General features: G+C 40.5%; 1 protein-coding gene across 1 annotated transcript in view; it reads right to left on the reverse strand.

Moving 5' to 3' along the window:
• The window catches only part of KIF24 (kinesin family member 24), a 61,942-nt gene that overhangs the window by 14,785 nt on the left and 22,822 nt on the right, over positions 1-24,335 (reverse strand). Inside the window, exons 6-7 of the mRNA XM_080820096.1 lie at positions 12,970-13,091; positions 12,015-12,120 (exon numbers count right to left, since the gene is read on the reverse strand). Coding sequence (XP_080676222.1) covers positions 12,015-12,120; positions 12,970-13,091 — 228 coding nt within the window. The remainder of the gene's footprint in view (positions 1-12,014; positions 12,121-12,969; positions 13,092-24,335) is intronic.

Raw genomic sequence — 24,335 nt, forward strand, 5'->3', positions numbered from 1 at the left:
TATAAATTACTGGTAATCACTTCTTTGCCTTATGCCATTTTGGCTTACAAAAGATTTCATAGGGAAGTTCTGTTTTCAGATAGCAGGAGAAACCTGTACAAGGGAATTTCCTCTTTTATTACAAATCAATGTAATATCCCCAAACTGGGACAGTTCTCCAAAAGGGACAAACAGGTAACCAAACCCTTGGCCTGAGTTACACCTGCCCCTTACATACTCAAATCCAAGTGTGGCCACTAATCCTTATCAGCCTTTGAGAACAATCTAAGCAATAAAATAAATAATAAAAATGTATTATAATCTAGTAAATAAAAGAAATATCCACTTACTGTTATAAATAATCTAATAAATTAATTGTAGGGAAAGGACAGCTCTGTCTTATAGCAGAATTCCAACCAATTAATGTAAAAGGGATGATAGGAACAGGAAGTCTCACCAGGTAAACATCACAGTAATGAGTCAAGATGGCGGAGAAGTAGCAGGCTGAGACGACATCAGGTAGCAGGAGATCAGCTAGACAGCTTATCTAACCATTGTGAACACCTACAAATCCAACGGGAAATCGAAGAGAAGAAGAGCAACAATTCTAGAAACAGAAAATCGACCACTTTCTGAAAGGTAGGACCTGCAGAGAAGTGAATCCAAAGCGACGGGAAGATAGACCGCGGGGGGAGGGGCCGGCTCCCGGCAAGCGGTGGAGCAACGGAGCACAAAATCGGGACTTTTAAAAGTCTGCTCCACGGAGAGACATCGCTCCAGAGGCTAAACCGGGGGGAAACCCAGGCAGGGTCAGCGTAACCCCAGGTCCTGCGGGGTCACAGAAGGACCGGGGGCATCTGAGTGCCGCAGAGCTTGCAGGTATTAGAGCGGGGAAGCCGGCTACAGCGACAAAGCCGAGGAGTGAGCTCTTGGCCCGGGGTTACCTTGTGCTGGTCGCAGGCCGGGTGGGCTCGAAGCGCAGCCAGAGGCCACGGAGACGGAAGCGACCGGGCGCATTTCTCCAAGTGCCAGCAATTGACCGCTTTCCTACCGGCGCAACCACAGGCCAGGGAGGCAGGGCGGTTGGGCGCTTTTCTCTGAGAGCACAGTGAGGAGCGGAACCCCAAGCTCTCGGCTCCTCCGGGCCGAGAGATTGGGAGGCGGCCATCTTCATTCCTGTCCTCCGGAACTCTACGGAAAGCGCTCAGGGAACAAAAGCTCCCGAAAGCAAACCCGAGCGGATTACTTAGCCCGGCCCCTGGCAAGGGCCATGCAATTCCGCCTGTGGGAAAGACACTTGAGAATCACCACAACAGGCCCCTCCCCCAGAAGATCAACAAGAAACCCAGCCAAGACCAACTTCAGTCACCAAGAACAGCAGAATTCTGTAGGAGGAGAAAGCAAATTTTATCTGGACAAAATGACAAGGCGAAAAAACTCACCACAAAAAAAAAGAACAAGAGGCAGTACCGAAGGCTGGAGACCTAATCAATACGGACATTGGTAACATGACAGATCTAGAGTTCAGAATGACAATTCTCAAGGTTCTAGCCGGGCTCGAAAAAGGCATAGAAGATATTAGAGAAACCCTCTCCGGAGAGATAAAAGCCCTTCCTGGAGAAATAAAAGAACTAAAATCTAACCAAGTTGAAATAAAAAAAGCTATTAATGAGGTGCAATAAAAAATGGAAGCTCTCACTGCTAGGATAAATGAGACAGAAGAAAGAATTAGTGACATAGAAGACCAAATGACAGAGAATAAAGAAGCTGAGCAAAAGAGAGACAAACAAATACTGGACCACGAGGAGAGAATTCGAGAGATAAGCGACACCATAAGACGACACAACATTAGAATAATTGGGATTCCAGAAGAAGAAGAAAGAGAGAGGGGAGCAGAAGGTATATTGGAGACAATTATTGGAGAGAATTTCCCTAATATGGCAAAGGGAACAAACATCAAAATCCAGGAGATGCTAAGAATGCCCCTCAAAATCAATAAAAATAGGTCCACACCTCGTCACCTGATAGTAAAATTTACAAGTCTTAGCGACAAAGAGAAAATCCTGAAAGCAGCCCAGGAAAAGAAGTCTGTAACATACAAGGGTAAAAACATTAGATTGGCAGCGGACCTATCCACAGAGACCTGGCAGGCCAGAAAGAACTGGCATGATATATTCAGAGCACTAAACGAGAAAAACATGCAGCCAAGAATACTATATCCAGCTAGGCTATCATTGAAAATAGAAGGAGAGATAAAGAGCTTCCAGGACAAACAAAAGCTGAAAGAATTTGCAAACACCAAACCAGCTCTACAGGAAATATTGAAAGGGGTCCTCTAAGCAAAGAGAGACCCTAAAAGTAGTAGATCAGAAAGAAACAGAGACAATATACAGTAACAGTCACCTTACAGGCAATACAATGGCAATAAATTCATATCTCTCAATAGTTACCCTGAATGTTAATGGGCTAAATGCCCCAATCAAAAGACACAGGGTATCAGAATGGATAAAAAAACAAAACCCATCAATATGCTGCCTACAAGAAACTCATTTTAGACCCGAAGACACCTCCAGATTTAAAGTGAGGGGGTGGAAAACAATGTACCATGCTAATGGACATCAGAAGAAAGCTGGGGTGGCAATCCTTATATCAGATCAATTAGATTTTAAGCCAAAGACTATAATAAGAGATGAGGAAGGACACTATATCATACTCAAAGGGTCTGTCCAACAAGAAGACCTAACAATCTTAAATATCTATGCCCCTAACATGGGAGCAGCCAACTATATAAACCAATTAATAACAAAATCAAAGAAATACATCGACAGTAATACAATAATAGCAGGGGACTTTAACACTCCCCTCACTGAAATGGACAGATCATCTAAGCAAAAGATCAACAAGGAAATAAAGGCCTTAAATGACACACTGGACCAGATGGACATCACAGATATATTCAGAACATTCCATCCCAAAGCAACAGAATATACATTCTTCTCTAGTGCACATGGAACATTCTCCAGAATAGACCACATCCTGGGTCATAAATCAGGTCTCAACTGGTATCAAAAGATTGGGATCATTCCCTGCATATTTACAGACCACAATGCTCTGAAGCTAGAACTCAATCACAAGAGGAAATTTGGAAAGAACGCAAATACATGGAGACTAAACATCATCCTTCTAAAAAATGAATGGGTCAACCAGGAAATTAAAGAAGAATTGAAAAAAATTCATGGAAACAAATGATAATGAAAACACAATGGGGGGCACCTGGGTGGCTCAGTGGTTTAAGCCTCTGCCTTCAGCTCAGGTCATGATCTCAGGGTCCTGGGATCGAGCCCGCATCAGGCTTTCTGCTCAGCAGGGAGCCTGCTTCCCCTCTCTCTCTGCCTGGCTCTCTGCCTACTTGTGATCTCTCTCTCTTTCAAATAAATAAATAAAAATCTTAAAAAAAAATAACACTTTAAGAAAACACAATGGTTCAAAATCTGTGGGACACAACAAAGGCAGTCCTGAGAGGAAAATATATAGTGGTACAAGCCTTTCTCAAGAAACAAGAAAGGTCTCAAATACACAACCTAACTACACCTAAAGGAGCTGGAGAAAGAACAACAAAGAAAGCCTAAACCCAGCAGAAGAAGAGAAATCATAAAGATCAGAGCAGAAATCAATGAAATAGAAACTAAAAAAAAACAATAGAACAAATCAATGAAACTAGGAGCTGGTTCTTTGAAAGAATTAATAAGATTGACAAAGCCCTGGCCAGACTTATCAAAAAGAAAAGAGAAAGGACGCAAATAAATAAAATCATGAATGAAAGAGGAGAGATCACAACCAACACCAAAGAAATACAAACAATTATAAGAACATACTATGAGCAACTCTACGCCAACACATTTGACAACCTGGAAGAAATGGATACATTTCTAGAGACATATAAACTACCACAACTGAACCAGGAAGAAATAGATAACCTGAACAGACCCATAACCAGTAAGGAGATTGAAACAGTCATCAAAAATCTCCAAACAAACAAAAGTCCAGGACCAGACGGCTTCCCAGGGGAATTCTAACAAACATTTAAAGAAGAATTAATTCCTGTTCTCCTGAAACTGTTCCAAAAAATAGAAATGGAAGGAAAACTTCCAAACTCATTCTATGAGGCCAGCATCACCTTGATTCCAAAACCAGACAAAGATCCCACCGAAAAAGAGAATTACAGACCAATATCCTTGATGAACACAGATGTGAAAATTCTCACCAAAATACTGGCCAATAGGATCCAACAGTACATTAAAATGATTATTCACCATGACCAAGTGGGATTTATTCCAGGGCTGCAAGGTTGGTTCAACATCCGCAAATCCATCAATGTGATACAATACATTAATAAAAGAAAGAATAAGAACCATATGATACTCTCAATAGATGCCGAAAAAGCATTTTACAAAGTGCAGCATCCCTTCCTGATTAAAACTCTTCAAAGTGTAGGGATAGAAGGCACATACCTCAATATTATCAAAGCCATCTATGAAAAACCCACTGCAAATATCATTCTCAATGGAGAAAAACTGAAAGCTTTTCTGCTAAGGTCAGGAACACAGCAAGGATGTCCGTTATCACCACTGCTGTTCAACATTGTACTAGAAGTCCTAGCCTCAGCAATCAGACAACAAAAAGAAATTAAAGTCATCCAAATTGGCAAAGAAGAAGTCAAACTATCACTCTTTGCAGATGATATGATACTGTATGTGGAAAACCCAAAAGGCTCCACTCCAAAACTGCTAGAACTTGTACAGGAATTCAGTAAAGTGTCAGGATATAAAGTCAATGCACAGAAATCAGTCGCATTTCTTTACACTAACAACAAGACAGAAGAAAAGAAATTGAGGAGTCAGTCCCATTTACAATTGCACCCAAAACCATAAGATACCTAGGAATAAATCTAACCAAAGAGACAAAGAATCTGTACTCAGAAAACTATGAAGTCCTCATGAAAGAAATTGAGGAAGACACAAAGAAATGGAAAAATATTCCATGCTCATGGATTGGAAGAACAAATATTGTGAAAATGTCTATTCTACCTAAAGCAATCTACACATTTAATGCAATCCCTATCAAAATCCCATCCACTTTTTTTTAAAGAAATAGAACAAATAATCCTAAAATTTATATGGAACCAGAAAAGACCTCGAATAGCCAAAGGAATATTGAAAAAGAAAGCTAAAGTTGGTGGCATCACAATTCCAGACTTCAAGCTCTATTACAAAGCTGTCATCATCAAGACAGTATGGTACTGGCACAAAAACAGACATATAGATCAATGGAACAGAATAGAGAGCCCAGAAATAGACCCTCAACTCTATGGTCAACTAATCTTTGACAAAGCAGGAAAGAATATCCAATGGAAAAAAGACAGCCTCTTCAACAAATGGTGCTGGGAAAATTGGACAGCCACATGCAGAAAAATGAAATTGGACTATTTCCTTACTCCACACACAAAAATAGACTCAAAATGGATGAAGGACCTCCATGTGAGAAAGGAATCTATCAAAATCCTTGAGGAGAATGCAGGCAGCAACCTCTTTGACCTCAACCGCAGCAACTTCTTCCTAGGAACATCGCCAAAGGCAAGGGAAGCAAGGGCAAAAATGAACTATTGGGATTTCATCAAGATCAAAAGCTTTTGCACAGCAAAGGAAACAGTGAACAAAACCAAAAGACAACTGACAGAATGGGAGAAGATATTTGCAAATGACATATCACATAAAGGGCTAGTATCCAAAATCTATAAAGAGCTTAGCAAACTCAACACCCAAAGAACAAATAATCCAATCAAGAAATGGGCAGAGGACATGAACAGACATTTCTGCAAAAAAGACATCCAGATGGCCAACAGACACATGAAAAAGTGCTCCACATCATTCGGCATCAGGGAAATACAAATCAAAACCACAATAAGGTACCACCTCACACCAGTCAGAATGGCTAAGACTAACAAGTCAAGAAATGACAGATGCTGGCGAGGATGCGGAGAGAGGGGAACCCTCCTACACTGCTGGTGGGAATGCAAGCTGGTGCAACCACTCTGGAAAACAGTGTGGAGGTTCCTCAAAAAACTGAAAATAGAGCTACCCTATGACCCAGCAATTGCACTACTGGGTATATATCCTAAAGATACAAACGTGGTGCTCCAAAGGGGCACGTGCACCCGAATGTTTATAGCAGCAATGTCCACAATAGCCAAACTGTGGAAAGAGCCTAGATGTCCATCAACAGATGAATGGATAAAGAAGGTGTGGTATATATACACAATGGAATACTATGCAGCCATCAAAAGAAATGAAATCTTGCCATTTGCGACGATGTGGATGGAACTAGAGGGTATCATGCTTAGCGAAATAAGTCAATCGGAGAAAGACAACTATCATATGATCTCTTTGATATGAGGAAGTGGAGATGCAATGTGGGGGGGTTGGGGGGAGGTAGGAAAAGAAAAAATGAAAAGATGGGATCGGGAGGGAGACAAACCATAAAAGACTCAATCTCAAAAAACAGACTGAGGGTTGCTGGGGGGAGGGGGGATGGGAGAGGGTGGGGGGAATATGGACATTGGGGAGGGTATGTGCTATGATGAGTGCTGTGAAATGTGTAAACCTAGCGATTCACAGATCTGTACCCCTGGGGATAAAAATACATTATATGTTTAGTAAAATTAAAAAAAAAGGGGGGGGAATAAATAAACAAATTCCATTTGAGCAAATAAAAAAGATTTACTCAAAAACAAACAAACAGGGGCGCCTGGGTGGCTCAGTGGTTTAAGCCTCTGCCTTCGGCTCGGGTCATGATCCCAGCGTCCTGGGATTGAGCCCCGCATCGGGCGCTCTGCTCAGTGGGGAGCCTGCTTCCTCCTCTCTCTCTGCCTGCCTCTCTGCCTACTTGTGATCTGTCTGTCAAATAAGTAAATAAAAAATAAAAAAAAATTAAAAACAAACAAACAAAAATCATAGTAATGATTGTTCCAGGTTAAGAATCATCAATAGATGATAAAATTAGGCAGTGAAAGTGTGATGTAAATAGGAAATTGCATAGTTTCAGACTATCTCCCCATAAGTCATTTATTTATTTATTCATTTATTGACTTATTTACTTATTTATTTATGAGAGAGAGAGAACATGCAGAGCAAGCAAGAGAGCATGAGCAGAGGGAGGAGCAGAGGGAGAAGCAGACTCCCTGATGAGAGGGGAGCCCGCCACAGGGCATGGTCCTGGGATGTGGGGATCATGACCTGAGCCAAAGGCAGATACCTAACCAACCCAGGTGCCCCAAGGTATTTATTAATTACAAAGGGAAAATGGTTAACATTCAAGTGGAGAAACTTAGCACAATCTTAATTAAGTGATCAAAGTTAACATCACCAGTAATGAGACATACTGACTTCATGTACCACCTATATGATTCATTGAGAAGGGTACAATTTTTGTGGTATTCTTGCTCAAAATTCTTTACCTCAATCTAATCTTGAGAAAACACTGAATAAACCCAAATTCACAGACAATCTGCAAAAAAACAAAAAACAAAAACAACCAAAACCAAAAAACCAGGCAGGACAGCACTCTTCAAAGGTGTTAAAGTCACAGATGACAAAAACTGAGGAGACTATGAGAACATGACAACTAAATGTAATAGAGGATCCTGGACCAAAAAAAGGGCATTAGTGGGACTACTGGTGAAATTCACACAAGGTCTGTAGATTAGTTAATAGTATTATACCGATGTTATTGTTGTTGTCTTGGTATTATACAAATGTTAATTTCCTGATTTAGATAATTTTATTATGGTTATACAAGATATTAGTAATATGGAAACTGGGTGAAGGAATGCTGTGTATTTAATTTTGGCAAGTTTGTTTTGGTAAATCTAAAATTATTCAAAAACCAGGGGCACCTGCGTGGCTCAGTGGGTTGGGCCTCTGTCTTCGGCTCGGGTAGTGATCTCAGGGTCCCAGGATTGAGCCCGGCATTGGGCTCTCTGCTCAGCAGGGAGCCTGCTTCCCCCCTCCCCCACCTGCTTCTCTGCCTACTTGTGATCTCTGTCAAATAAATAAATAAAATCTTTAAAAAAAAATATTCAGAAACTGAAAAAGTAAAAAGAGATGCGGATTGTCTTTCTCACCTCTCTCTGCCTTGCAATTTACCCCTCATGAGGCCTGGAAATAAAGTGCCTAGGTGGAGACTTCAGTTCTGATCAAAAGGACTTAAATAATATGGAGGGGCCCAGGCAGCACTATGCAGCTGCAAAAAGGAACAAGGAAGATGTTTACATACAGCCATGTAGTGAGCTCTAGGATATTGTTAAGTGAAAAGAGCAAAGTGTTTACAGTGTGCTACCTTTTTTTTCGAGGTGAATACAAATATATATATAGATTAAAAAATGGTTATATAAGAAGTGGGAGGTAATAGGGTTGAGGGGACAGGGATGGACACAAGACTTCTTTCAGATTGGCTTGTTCTACAGTTTATACTTTAACTGAATATGAAATTGGTAAGCTTAAACACATAGAAAAGATTTCAAATGACTGTGCAACACAGTATTATGACTGTACACCTAAGTGGGATACAACCTAAGGGGGGAAAGGAAACTGCAAAGAAATCTTAATCCGAATTCAATAATCATATTATGAAAAATATCAGCATTATTTTGAAACACATATATACTGAAGTAGAGCAAATAAATTATATAAATGCTGTGGGGTGCCTGGATGGCTCAATTGTTAAATGTCTGCCTTTTAAGTCATGCCAAGTCAAGTCATGTCTGCCTTTTAAGTCTGCCATGTCAAGTCATGATCCCAGGGTCCTGGGATCGAGCCCCGCATCGGGCTCCCTGCTTGCCGGGAAGCCTGACTCTCCCTCTCCCACTTCCCCTGCTTTTGAATTAATTTATTGGGGTGCCTGGGTGGCTCAGTGGGTTAAAGCCTCTGCCTTCCGCTCAGGTCATGATCCCAGGGTCGTGGGATCGAGCCCCACATCAGGCTGTTCCCACATTGGGTTCTCTGCTCAGTGGGAAGCCTGCTTCCCTTCCTCTCTCTGCCTGCTTCTCTGCCTAATTGTGATCTCTGTCAAATAAATAAATAAAATCTTTAAATAAAATAAAATAAAATAATTTATTAATATGAATCCTTAATGTATTTTCCTTTTTCAAAAAAAAATCATGATGATTCACAGACCTGTACCCCTGGGGCAAATAATACATTATATGTTAATAAAAATAATTTTAAAAAATCAATTTCCTAGCTCTAACAAAAATGCCTAGAAGCAAGGACTAACCCAGTGGTAGTAAGCACCCCCAGCACCCCTAACTGGTCTCGAAATGCCATTTTCTTCTAAAACCAAAGCTTGTTGAAGAATTGCCTGATTCAAGGTCTGGGGAAGGAAATGTACAAGAGGAGCCTGGAACATCTTGTCTTGCCAGAATGCCAGGAAGCTAGAAGATATTAGAGACTAATAGTTGGTCAAAAACTAGAGGAACATACTTGAAAAGGCTCCCACTGCCCAAAGGATGTATAATTTAAATAACAAAAAGAATAATAATTACAATGAATCTATAATAATACAAAACCAAACAAAGCAGTAAATAACAACAAATTAATTGTTTGGGTTTAGGTTTCTAGGACACCAAATCATTCTGAAAACTGGTGAGTAAAGGCAAAGAATCAAGCAAGCATTTATCTTGTCTCTACTGAATGAACTATATTTCAGGATAACCATAATCACATACTTGAAGAAAAATTCTTCCAGCTAATAAAGAAGGAATATGAGAATATCACAATTTCAGAATCCCTAATGCAACAATAGATACAGGTGATGCTTATCTATAGCTGGTAAACCCATTAAATGAAAAAGTCTAATAGGAAACTATAAAGGAGAAATTACGCTGTCAACACTTGAACCTTTAATTCTTAAAAATCACAAAAAGAGGGGCACCTGGGTGGCTCAGTGGGTTAAGCCACTGCCTTCAGCTCAGGTCATGATCTCAGATCTTGGGATCGAGCCCCGCATCAGGCTCTCTGCTCAGCAGGGAGCCTGCTTCCCCCTCTCTCTCTTCCTGCCTCTCTGCTTACTTGTGATCTCTGTCAAATAAATAAATAAAATCTTTAAAAAAAAAATCACAAAAAGACAACCAGACATTCTGTACATCCTGATGTGTTCCTATAAGAAGTCTAAAAACTACCCATGAATTCCTGTCAAAAAACCAGAACCTCAATCTGATCAAGCTTCTAGTACAGTGCTTTCCCAATAGGAATATGTTAGCCCCAAGCGCAAACTTTGTGTGTAATTTTAAATCTCTAGTAGCCACATTAAAAAAAAATGAAATTGATTTTTTTTAAAAGATTTTATTTATTTCAGAGAGTGTGCAAGAGAGAGCATGAGTGGGGGGATGAGAGGGAGAAGCAGACGCCCCTATGAGCAGGGATCCCAATGTGGGCTGATCCCAAGATCCTGAGATCATGACCTGAGCTGAAGGTAGACGCTTAACTGACTGAGCCAGCCAGGTACCCTGAAATTAATCTTAATTATATAATCTTAACTATATGTAATCCAATATAGCCAAAAACATTAAAAAAAAACCCAGCAAAAATATTATTTTAGCATGTAATCAATATGAAAAAATATTAATAAGATATTATACCTGCTTCACAATCCAGTGTGTATCTTACACTTAGGCATGTATCAGTTCAGAGGAGCTACATTTGAAATGCTCAATAACCGCATGTGGCTTAGTGGCTCCTTCCTGTACAGCACGAGTACAGATCTTAGCCACTTTATAGAAAACACAGAGGATAGAGTATGATGATAAACATCAATGTGGGGATGCAGTCAACCTAATTCCCAATGTTGGAAAATCTTATAGGGCAAATGGACCCAGTTTTCTTTAACAAATACACTGATATTAAAAGAGAGAGAAAACCAGGTACCTGGGGGAGCCTGTTTCCCCCACTCTCTCTCTGCCTGCCTCTCTACCTACTTGTGATCTCTCAAATAAATAAATAAAATCTTTAAAAAAAGAGAGAGAGATTATAAAAAAATAAAAATAAATAAATTTAAAAAAATAAGAGAGAGAGAAAACAAAAGAACTGATATAGAATAAAAGAGACTATCAAAAGCAATCCAAGGGTCTTGTTTGCATCTTGATTTGAACAAACTGTGAAAAGACATTTATGGGACAGCTGGAGAAATCATAATACTTCCTGGATAATAGATAACATTACATAATTACTTCCTCAGGTATGATAATGGCATTACAGTTATATTCAAAAGAAAGAGTCCTATCTCTTCGAGATAATGAAATATTTGTGGAAGAAATGACAAGATGACAGGATTTGCTTTACAATAATCTAACCAGGGGAAGGAAAGGGTTCATTAGATTTTTCACATGTTGAAGCTGGGTGCAAGTATTTGGGAGGTCATTATGTGATTTATTCTATTTTGTTATGTTTGAAAAATTAATACAATTTAAAAACTTGATGAGAGAGAGAAAGCTTACCTAAGTTAACCATTCAGCTGCTGCAGAAATACTTTTCTGCTCCTAAAGGATTGACCAGAAGAAGAGAAGGCAGGAACAGAAGGAAAGAGTTGCCTAGAACTTCTAAGAATCTGATTGGTCAGCCTCTATCTCTAACCCTGGAACCCCACTTTCAGACAGGAGCATGCCCTTGCTCCGCTGATTCTACCCCACCCCACCTTCACTCACTCTGGCGGCATGTAAAGAGGGGCAAAAATCTCTCAAGAAGGATTTTTAGGAGCGCCTGGGTGGCTCAGTGGGTTAAAGCCTCTGCCTTCGGCTCAGGTCATGATCCTGGGGTCCTGGGATCAAGCCCTGCATCGGGCTCTCTGCTCAGCGGGGAGCCTACTTCCCCCTCTCTCTCTGCCTGCTTTTCTGTCTACTTGTGATTCCTGTCTGTCAAATAAATAAATAAAATCTTAAAAAAAAAAAAGAAGGATTTTTAGATCAAAGCTTTCAAACAACTTACAGCCAGAAGACTCTGGTTTATTTCTGCGCCTTCCATCTTTGTCTGTCTGTCTGAGTCTCTGGCATCTGCTGCTCTTTCGCTGCCAGCCAAGTCAATAAAAGAGATCCTAGAGAAAACACACAGCAGGGATAACTTCTTGGGGGCCTTGGTTTATTTTTACATCAGTCAGCATTTTGGGGCAGCAGGAAGAAATTAACACTGGCCCAACCTCTGGAAAGAAAAGACATACTGTCAGCTTTCCAAAATTATTAGAAGACTCTGATCTGTCAGCTGTTGCCCTCACTGCTCAGACACTTCTGTTGGTTTTAATCATTTGTGAGAAATTAATAAAATTAATAAAACATTCTTCCTATAAGGCTAAATGACTACAATGCAAATCACTTAGGTGACCACTTAGATAATTAAGTAGAAACTTTTGTAGGCTGCTTTCCAGGTCCCCCTCTCAAAAACAGAAGAAGAAGAAGAGGAGGAATTATAAGTAAGTAAGAAAAAAAAGACTCATTACTCAGAGGTTAGAGAGGCTCATCCATCAGTGTGGCAGAGTTTGCTAAGATAGCACCAGAGAAGCAATGAATGTACCCAATTGTCTTATGGCTCCTTTCAAGGAGGATAGATTAATTTTTTTCTTTTCTTTCTTTCTTTTTTTTTTTTTTTGGCCTGTAAGCTGAGATGCATTTCCTACTAGTTCTTTGCTGATACTGTGTTTCACGTTAGAAGCAATCAATGTCCCTTTTAATAACTTAGGCTTGACCAACAATAGGTCATTACTTCATGGTTAATCAACTGATGGCACTTTAATACAATGATTTATTTCAGGGCTAACAACTCTACTCTGTATCCCTGATACTTATGAAAAACTCTATGGTGGCAGAATGTCCTGTTGTTGATAACACATATTTCAAAGTCACATTAGGGAAAGGCAGACAATGCAATTCCTTGCATATTTCCAACTCACCTGCCAAATGTCCTCTTGGCTGAATCCTTGATCTGAATTTGGATGATAGCATGGGAGCGGGAGGAGTCCGCATTAACTCCAGTGGCCCCAGTGCTGCGCTCCTTGCTGCCCTTCAGAATCACCTGAAAATAAAATCCATAGGGTGATTCCCTCAAGAAGTAAAAAATTCCCCTGGCTCATAAGTGTTGGCTGAGAGCCATAGAGACCAGGCATATAACTGTCAGTACATGGCAGTATTTTCATTCTATGTAGAAAGCTGCCTAAACATGTAATCATAGAGAGTAAGTACCCAACAGCAGTGCAAACAATGGGGAATACTAACCTTGGGGAGAACATTCAACAGCTCAAGAGATAATTTATTTCTTGATCTTATATATTCTTTTTAATACCTTTGATAGATTTAGCCTGACTACAGTCTCCAGGGCATGACTTGTCTCCAAGGCAATGTCCCATGTCCCATACCACCCATCTATCTTAGGAACTAAAGCAAAGACAGAAATATGCATCATGGAATGATTGATTACAATCACCTGTTCCACCAGGAAGCAGTCACAGAGGGGGCCAGGCATGATGTGTGGGAACATGGAAGTAATGAGCTATCACAATTGACATGATCACAATTGACATGATTTCCATTGAGACCATGGAAGTAGAGACTAACTTGGGTCCCTATAGCCCAAAGGGAAAGGGGAAATAGAGGTGAAGTCTCAGGACTGCCTCTTGCCACTAAAAACACAGCCATATGTGAATATGCTGCCCTGATTTTTTTTTTTTTAAGATTTTATTTATTTATTTGACAGACAGAGACCACAAGTAGACAGAGAGGCAGAGAGAGACGGGGAAGCAGGCTCCCTGCTGAGCAGAGAGCCTGATGCGGGGCTCGATCCCAGGACCCTGAGATCATGACCTGAGCCGAAGGCAGAGGCTTAACCCACTCAGCCACCCAGGCGCCCCTGCTGCCCTGATTTTAGACAGAGGGAGGAGTGCTGATTACTGAGAATCAAAAAGGTGACGAAATATTATTTGACAGAGGGGTGCCTGGCTGGCTGAGTCAGTGGAATGTGTGACTCTTGATCTTGGGGTTGTGGGTTTGAGCTCCATGTTGGGTGTAGAGATTACTTAAAAATTTAAAAATATATATTTATTAAATAAAACATTATTTGATAGAATCTTCACAACAGCTTAGATATGAGGTGAGTTCATTATATTATGCCCAGTATATGTTGAAGACAAATTCAAGAGGTTGAGTCACAGGGCACTTGGGTGGCTCAGTTGGTTGAGCGTCCAACTCCTGGTTTCAGCTCAGGTCATGATCTCAAGGTGGTAAGATCAAGCCCTGGGTGGGGCTCTGTGCTCAGCACAGAGTCTGCCTGAGGTTCTCTCTCTGGCCCTTTCCCTACTCACACTGTCTGTCTCTATATAAATAAATAAAATCTTAAGAAAAAAAAGAGGTTGATTTGCTCACAAAAAGCTGTTGTGTGACAGAACCAAATTCCAAATTCCACATCCAGTATGTCTGACTCCAAAGCTCATGTGGTTTCCACTAAGCTGTCAGGTACTTCTGATAAATTCATTTATTTTGCAGTGAATTAAGGGTAAGGAAGGGAAGTCCTATCTCAATTTTCTCAATCTTTCAAAATTTTAATTTATATTTTACTGAACATAACCACAGTTTCCAAATTAAGAGTCCAAAAGTTGCCAGACTCAAACTTCAACAATAAAATATCTTAACATGCAGGTACTTTTTACAAGTTTAACTAATATGGATGGAACTAGAGGGTATTATGCCAAGTGATATAAGTCAATCAGAGAAAGACAGTTATCATATGATCATATGTGGAAACAAAACAGGAGATCACAGGGGAAGAGAAGAAAAAATAAAAGAAGATGAAACCAGAGAGGGAGACAAACCATAAGAGACTCTTTTTTTTTTTTTAAAGATTTTATTTATTTATTTGACAGACAGAGATCACAAGCAGGCAGAGAGGCAGGCAGAGAGAGGGAGGAAGGGAAGCAGGCTCCCCGCTGAGCAGAGAGGCCGACGAGGGGCTCGATCCCAGGACCCTGGGATCATGACCTGAGCCGAAAGCAGAGGCTTTAACCCACTGAGCCACCCAGGCGCCCCGAACCATAAGAGACTCTTAAACATAGGAAACAAACCGAGGGATGCTGGAAGGGAGGAGGTAGAGGGATGGGGTAACTGGGTGATAGACATTAAGGAGGGCAAGTGATGTAATGAGCACTGCTTATTATATGAGACCGATGAATCACAGGCCTGTACCTCTGAAACCAATAATACATGTTAATTAAATTTAAATAAAAAATGTTTAAAAAAATTTTTTTAATGTTTAGTAAGTTCCTTCATGGTTTAAGCAGTTGTGTTTCTAAAAATGATCTGTACGTGAGATTTAGAATTGTACTTTAAAATCAAATTTAGAATAATATTTTAGATGCACTCATTTTTTAAATAGTCTACTAAAAGTATAACAGGTCTATCTGATGAATCTTTTTATAAAGAGAAGAACCTGTTAATTTATAACACTGGATTTTCAACTACATGGCTAGTATGTTACTGCTAATCAAAAATGGGAAGAGTGAGAACAGTAGTCCCTTAAAATGGGTGTGGCAGGTGCCCCTGCCATGAGCTGCTCACTGAGCTCCATGGCTGGCTGGGCCACGAAAGGCACATCTGTAACTGATGTCCCCTGTCACTCTGACTTCATGCTTACTTAGAATGTAAGGCCATGATGAGAAGGTGTGATGTTCTTTTTATCAAACCTTTCTTTCCTTTTTCTATCAGAAAAGAAGATGTGCTTACTGTAGAAAACTTGGAAGATACAGGAAAAATATTAGGAAGAAAATATATACCTCCCATAATCCCAGAGTTAACAAGAGTCTGGTGTATTTCCTTCTAGTTTTAGGGTTCTCACACCTTTTTTGCTTTTTTGTTCATTTTGGTCTTTTACAAGCACCGTGAAGAGACAGGGGAGATATTTAAATCTTTAAATTTGTGTAAACAATATGCTTGATAAGGGAAAAAACACAGAGAAGTTGGTGACTTATCCAAGATCACAAAGGTCAAATATGGTTGGGCTAGGGATCGAAGCCAGGTGTCCTCTGCCACATGTGTAAGTAATGATGCGCTACTTCTGCTGGGACGTAGTGAAAGCTCTGAGAGGCCTCAGGGCCAGGAACTGTAGATAGTGACAGAAACTCAAAGGATGGGTTGTGGTTCACCCCCAGGGGAGCCAAGAAAGACTGACTTTTGGGCTTGTATGATAGACTTTTACACATGGTTTTCCATGCACCTTGTCCACCTTATCTATCATGATGTATTAGGTACCTGTGAGTATGTCTCAGAAAACCTAACATGTTGAGAACTTTCCTGACTAAATGCCTTTTAGGGAAGGCATGAAGGAATTTCTGGTTCTGGTCATTTCCCCAGCTTCAGAAATAGACTGCAACCACCATTCCTTTCAGAAACTGAAATAAAGCAGCTGAACTCTGAGAAGTAAAATGACTCAGTTTGTGAAGATCATCAGACAAATTTTTCTACGTGACATACAGACTCAAGTGTAGGGGTTAAGGTAGTGAAATCTGAAGTTAGACTGGGTATGCATGCCAGCTCTGACATATGGTTGTGTGAACCTGCAATGAGCAAAATTTTGCAAGTCACTTAACTTTTCAGAGCCTCAGTTTATCTATAAGATCATAATCTCATAGATTACTTAAGACAACTAAAAAATGACACAAGATAATACATATAAAGCATTTAGAATCATGATTGGCACATGGTGAATTCTCAATAAATATTCATTTTAAAAAGATTTATTTAGGGATGCCTGGGTGGTTCAGTGGGTTAAAGCCTCTGCCTTCGGCTTGGGTCATGATCCCAGGATCCTGGGATCGAGCCCTGCATCAGGCTCTCTGCTCAGCAGGGAGCCTGCTACCTCCTCTCTCTGCCTGCCTCTCTGCCTACTTGTGATCTCTGTCTGTCAAATAAATAAATAAAATCTTAAGAAAAAAAAAAAGATTTATTTATTTATTTTGGAGAGAAAGAGAGAGAGAGAGCACACCTGCTGTGCAAGCAGAGGGAGGGGCAGAGAGAATCTCAAGCAGACTTCCGGCTGAGTAAGGAGCCCCACATGAGGACTCAATCTCAAGACCCTGAGATCATGACCTGAGCCAAAATCAAGAGTCCGATGCTTAACCAACTAAACCCACCCAGGCACACTCAATAAATATTCATTTTTTTGGTTATTTTTTTTAAATAAATATTCATTTTAATAAAGAACATCTCTCTCTCTCTTTTTTAAGATTTTTTATTTTAAGTAATCTCTACACCCAATGTGGGGGTCAAACTCACAACCCTGAGATCAAGAGTCGCACTCTAGGGACGCCTGGGTGGCTCATTAAGCAGCTGCCTTCGGCTCAGATCATGATCTCTGAGTTCTGGCATTGAGTCCCGCATCAGGCTCTTTGCTTAGTGGGAAGTCTGTTTCTCCCTCTTCCTGCTGCTCTCTTTGCTTGCGCTCTGTCTCTCTAATAAATAAATGAATAAATAAAACTTAAAAAAAAAAAAAGAGTTTCATACTAGACTGACTGAGCCAGCCAGGTGCCTCAAGAACTAACATCTTTCTGTAAACATCCAAAACTTTCTTTTCACAAATGTAAAACAATCAGAGTTTCATGGGGGGAAATAGAGCCTTATAGATCAATGTGAGATTCTATGGGCTCTCCAGTACAAGTGACAGGGAAAAAAAAAAAGGGAAGAAAGGAAAAAAGAAAGAATAAAGAAAAAAAAAATGGACAATTTATTTGGGGGGGGGAAATGCAAGTCTAGGAGCTGAGCAAAATTCGTACAATCAACTTAAAAATCACTAGACTCCCTTTTCCTCTTAGTACCTCCTCAAATTCCTCCTTCCATAACTAAAGTCTATAGGCAAGTTTCTAAATCTAGGTCCTTCCTTTAGACAAAACATGTTATGTGAGTAGTGAAATGGGGACCTACCACCAAAGAAAATCGAGACAACTGCTGAATTCTGTTGCCTGGGAAACATTCAGGGACATTATAAATAAATATTATTAATAAAAATAGACGTGACATTACAATAGCCAAACTATGGAAAGAACCTAGAAGTCCATCAACAGATGAATAGATAAAGACGATGTAGTATATACATACAATGGAATACTATGCAGCCACCAAAAAACTAAATCTTGCCATTTGCAATAACGTGGATGGAACTAGAGGGTGTTATGCTGAGCGAAATAACTCAATCAGAGAAAGACAATTATCATATGATCTCTCTGATAGGAGGAATTTGAGAGGCAGGGCGGCGGGGGGGGGGGGTCCTGGGGGGTAGGGAGGGAAAAAAATGAAACAAGATGGGACCAGGGAGGGAGACAAACCATAAGAGACTCTTAGCCTCGGAAACAAACTAAGGGTTGCTGGGGGGTGGGGGGGAGGGATAGGGTGGCTGGGTGATGGACACTGGGGAGTTTATGTGCTATGGTGAGTGCTATGAATTGTGTAAGACTGATGATTCAGAGACCTATACCCCTGAAGCAAATAATACATTATATGCTAATAAAGTTTTTAAAAAGCAAGAAAAAAAAATACCCTGGACATGAAACAAAGCAACATTTGGAGTACAGATAGAGGCATTAAGATAGTGAATGGGAAACCAATTGGTTAACAAATACTTGAGTGGTGACTGGGTGGCTCAGTCATTAAGCGGCTGTCTTCTGCTCAGATCATGATCCCAGGGTCCTGGGATTGAGCCCCACAGCCGGCTCCCTGCTCCACAGAGAGCCTGCTTCTCCCTCTCTCTCTGCCTGCTGCTCTACTTACTTGTGCACTTTCTATTTCTCTGTCAATTAAATAAATAAAATCCTTTAAAAAACCACAAATACTTGATGGTGTTATTTAACTCATTTATGTATGTTTTTAATGGCAGTGGTTTTCATTATTTGCTTCCAACAAAACTGAAGGAGGACCAAAAAAAAAAAAAAAAAAGGAATAGCAGTGACAAATTGAGCTAGCATCACACGAAGCATTTTGTGTATGTTATCCCATTTCCTTCTCTGTCACCCAACCCAATCATCTACTACCATCCATCCACATGTCTCAGGCTCAGAAAGGTAAAGGACATGCTCAAGGATATATGGCACTGCCCCAGGTCTGTCTGGTTATGAGGCTTTAATCACTACGCTTTCCACATATACCAAAGGAGGGCTAAGAGCACTTCAGCAGTACAGGCACTGTGTACACAGGAAGTCTCTATCACTGGCATACAACTGGGGAAGCTTTTGCCATGTGCTCTCTGCTACCAATTATAGCCAGGGCAATGATAATTTAAAACAGGAGGCAGACTTAGTAGATGTTTGAGAATGGATACCCAGAAGTATGTTAAATGGCTGAAGAAATGACTTAAAAATCTATAAATTTCTGCAACTAAAAAATACTCATCAATGCCCTGACAGAAGATATCTTGATTCCAAATCTGAGAAATGTGATGAGTTGGTGCATCCTCCATAAAGGCAGGGAAGACCTGGCATCCTCATTAAGACAAGGTAGTACAGGGGCACCTGGGTGGCTCAGTAGGTTAAGCCTCTGCCTTCAGTTCGGGTCATGATCTCAGAGTCCTGGGATTGAGCCCCACATCGGGCTCTTTGCTCATCGGGGAGCCTGATTCCCTCCTTCTCTCTGCCTGCCTCTCTGCCTACTTGTGATCTCTCTCAGTGTCAAATAAATAAGTAAAATCTTAAAAAAAAAAAAAAAAAGACAAGGTAGTACAATACAGGAGAAAGGTCCTGGAAGGACAAAACCCCATAAAAAATGAGGCTGCTAGTTGTGCAGGCAGGCAACAAGTGGCCATACCTGAGTGAACCTGAGGGTGATGTGTGAGGGCGACACTCAAAGATGACACTGGATCGTGACACTTGAGCAAACACATGGGTGATACTTGAGTGAGCATGGACAGTGACACCTGAGAAAGTGTGAGACCTGAGTTAGCAAGTGCTGTTGTTTTGAGTCAAATGTTTATGAGGGTATCCATAATTTATATCAACTTTCCACCTTGATCTCAGCTGGCTTTCTTGTACACTGTCATATATATCACAGAGTATCAATGGCAATGAGATAACACATTGACTAACAAGAAACTTCTTTCTGCTCTTCTCAGGAAAGATAACTCAGGACAGAGCAGTGCATAAAACTCTTCCAGGGTAGAGGAGGTGATCTGACACCAGACTGCCCATTGACACAGTGATGGCCCATAGCTACAGAAAAGGGAATTCCTCCCAACATTTGCTCCTTTTCCATTCAGTTGGTTTAATCTTCAGGGATAAAAGCATCATGGGGACCAACTCTCCTGCAATTCCCTGCCAAATGAAGGAATGTCTGGGGAAGGGGGCAGGCGAGAGGATAATAGCAAATAGGAGTATGAGAAACAATTTCCTTAGGACTCCACAATGGAGGGAGCTCTGGACAGGTTAAGAATGGTCAGTCTCAGGGAAGCCCTTTCACCACATCTCACAAACCTTTGTTTTTAAAACTGATAGAAGGGGTGCCTGGGTGGCTCAGTGGGTTAAAGCCGCTGCCTTCGGCTCAGGTCATGATCCCAGCGTCCTGGGATCGAGCCCCGCATCGGGCTCTCTGCTCAGCAGGGAGCCTGCTTCCTCCCTTCTCTCTCTGCCTGCCTCTCTGCCTACTTGTGATTTCTGTCTGTCAAATAAATAAAATAAAATCTTTAAAAAAAAAAAAAAAAAAATAAAACTGATAGAAAAGGGCTCTTGGTTCTTAGGTAACTCTAAAATAGCCACACTCATATGCTATCCTCGGGTTTTAGGTCCCAGGACTCAGGAATAAGATATAATCACACAAATAAGAGGGAAATATAAGCAAAATTTATCTATTTGTCCTAGCAAAAAGAAACTGCTAGAAAAAGTCCTCAATGGTGGGTCACCCTGCCATTTTAATACCCAAGTACCAAGAAGGGTGTATTGTAAAGCTGTTTTAAAGGTAGGTTTTGCCAAGAACCCAGCTTGTCCTTCTGGCCTTCTCTCTCACTCTGGCCAGGCTTGCTGGATATACTAAAAGAATGACTATAATGGCTGCGAGCTGCAGGTTAGAATCACCTGGTGAGCTTTTAAAATAACATCTACCTTCATGCATTGTGGGTGGGACTATAAAATGGTGCAGCCACTTTGGAAAACAGTTTGGCAGTTCCTCAAAAAGTATGACCCAGTAATTCCACTCCCAGGCATAGACTCAAGAAAACAGAAGACATAGGTCTACACAAAAACTTATATGTGAATGTTCATAGCAGTATCAGTCATAATACTGGTTTCTATGAAAGTGAAAACAACCTATATGTCTATCAACTGATGAATGGATGAACAAAATATTAATAATATATATCCATAATAGAATATTACTTGGCCATAAAAATGAAGTACTTATATATGCTACAACATGGATGAACTTTGAAAATATGCTAAATGAAAGAAGCCAGAAACAAAAGGTTGTCTATTATATGATTCCACTTATATAATATGGCCAAAATAGACAAATCCGTCAAGACAGAAATTAGTGGTCTCCAGGCCTGGAGGCAGAGGAAATAGAGAGTAACCGCCAAATGGTACAGGGTTTCACTTTGAGGTGATGAAAATGTTCTGGAATTAGATAGTGATGATGGCTGCACAACTTTTTGAATATTTTGTAAATATCACTAAATTGTATATTTTAAGAGGGTGATTATTATTATATTTAGATTAAAACTTATGAAGATATGTAGGGTGCTTGAGTGGATCAGTCGGTTAAGCATCCAACTCTTGATTTTGGCCCACCCTCATGCATGCTCGCATACTCTTTCTCTCTCCAAAAATTATTTTAATAATAATTAAAATATATATGTACACATACAAATATATATTAAGAAGCTGATGCATACACTTTAAAATGGTGAATTTTATGGTATGTGACCTATATTTCAGTTTAAAATAATATCTACATTTGGGCCTAATCCCAAGAGATTCTGATTTAACTGACCTCACAAGGACTCAAGCAAGCATTAAAAATACACTGTGATGAAATTAGAAACACAAGCCACAGAATGAGACAACATGCTTATGACACAAATAACTGACAAATGAGGGGTGCCTGGGTGGCTCGGTCATTAACTGTCTGCCCTTGGCTCAGGTCATGATCCCAGAATTCTGGGATCGAGCCCAGCATCGGGCACCCTGCTCGGCAGGAAGCCTGCTTCTCCCTCTCCCACTCCCCCTGCTTGTGTTCCCTCTCTTGTGGTCTCTCTCTCTGTCAAATAAATAATAGTATCTTAAAAAAAAAAACAAAAACACAAACACCTGACAAATGACTCACATCCAGAATATACAAATCAGTAAGAGAAAGACAACCCAAAAAGGAGGGAAAGACCCTAACTGGCATTCCCAAGAGATGAAACCCATAAGATAAATTAAAAATATAAAAAGTGGGGTGCCTGGATGGCTTAGTCAGTAGAGTGTATGACTCTTGATCTCAGGGTTGTGAGCTTGAGCCCCACATTGGATATAGCGATTACTGAAAAATCAAATCTTAAAATTAAAAAAAATATGAAAAGCGGGGCGCCTGGGTGGCTCAGTGGGTTAAGCCTCTGCCTTCAGCTCAGGTGGTGGTCTCAGGGTCCTGGGATCAAGCCCTGCATCGGGCTCTCTGCTCAGCAGGGAGCCTGCTTCCCCCTCTCTCTCTGCCTGCCTTTCTACCTACTTGTGATCTCTGTCAAATAAATAAATAAAATCTTTTAAAAATATATGAAAAGCTATTCAGTTTAATTCTCAATCAGCAAAATGCAGATTAAAACCACGATGAGATATAATTAACCAATTCCAGACTGGCAAAAATTTAAAAGTTAACAGGAAGTGTTGGCAAGGTTGAAGAACAACGGGACTGCTCACACAGTGCTTGTGGGAGTGTACATAACTTTGGAAAGCAGTTGCATCATCTAGTGAAGTGAAGATATGCATGTCCTCTGACCCAATCACTTCACAACTAGATATATATCCTAGAGAACTCATATGCTATATACCAGAATACATGTTTAAGGATATTCACAGTTACAATGTGCAGAATAGTGCCCCAAAAGAATCCCAACTATCCATTAACAGAATGGTTAGACTGCGGTATACTCATATGACTGAATACTATACAGCAAATAAAAACAAAATTACATCCATATGCAAAAACACAGCTGGAACTCAAAAGCATAATGTTGAGCAAAAGAAGATACTAAAAAATTCAGTGTGATTCTATTCATAAGAAGTTTAAAAACAGGCAAAAACGAAGTTACGTAGTTAATGGATGAATATATAAGTGGCAAAATATAACAAAGAACAAGAAAGTGATTAGCGTAAGGGGCCTGGGTAACTCAGTTGGTTAAGTGGCTGACTCTTGGTTTCAGCTCAGGTCAAGATTTCAGGGTCCTGAGATAGAGCTCTGAGTCAGGTTCTGCCCTCAGTGGGGAGCTGCTTGGGATTTTCTCTCTCTTTCTGCCCCTCGTCCTGTACACGTTTGTGCTTTCTTTAGCTCTCTAAAAATAATGAATAAATCTTTTTTTTTTTTTTTAAGATTTATTTGACAGAGAGATAGTAAGCAGAGCGACAGACAGAGGGAAAGAGAGGGCTCTCTGCTGAGCAGGGAGCCCCATGCAGGGATCGATCTCAGGACCCTGGAATCATGACCTGAGCCAAAGGCAGCCGCTTAACCAACTGAGCTACCCAGGCGCACCTAAATGAATAAATCTTAAAAAAAAAAAAAAAAGTGATCAGCATAAATGTCAGGATTATAGGGGACTGTGACTGGAAATTTGTATAGGGGTTTGTGGGGTGCTAAAATGTTCTATTTCTTTTTTTTTTTTTTAAGATTTATTTATTTGAGAGAGAGAGAGAGAACGAACAGGCAAAGGGGCAGAAGGAGAGGGAGAAGCAGACTCCCCGCTGGGTAGGGAGCCCGATGCAGGACTCCATCCCAGGACCCCAGGATCATGACCCAAGCTGAAGGCAGATGCTTAACCGACGAGCCACCCAGGCACCCCTAAAATGTTCTATTTCTTAATCTGGGTCATTGATTATAAAGGTGCTTGTTTCTTGGGGTGCCTGGGTGGCTCAGTCAGTTAAGCGTCTGTCTTTGGCTTAGGTCATGATCCCAGGGTCCTGGGATCGAGCTCTGCCTCAGACTCCTCTGCTTCTCCCTCTTCTCCTGGCTCACTATCTCTGTCTCTCTCTCAAATAAATGAGTAAAATCTTAAAAAAGAAAAAAAGGTTTGTTTCTTTATACTAAACACATTTAGGCTTTAAGCATTTTA

The sequence above is a fragment of the Martes martes genome, assembly GCF_963455335.1.
Source record: "Martes martes genome assembly, chromosome: 12".
Classification (NCBI taxonomy): Eukaryota; Metazoa; Chordata; class Mammalia; order Carnivora; family Mustelidae; genus Martes; species Martes martes.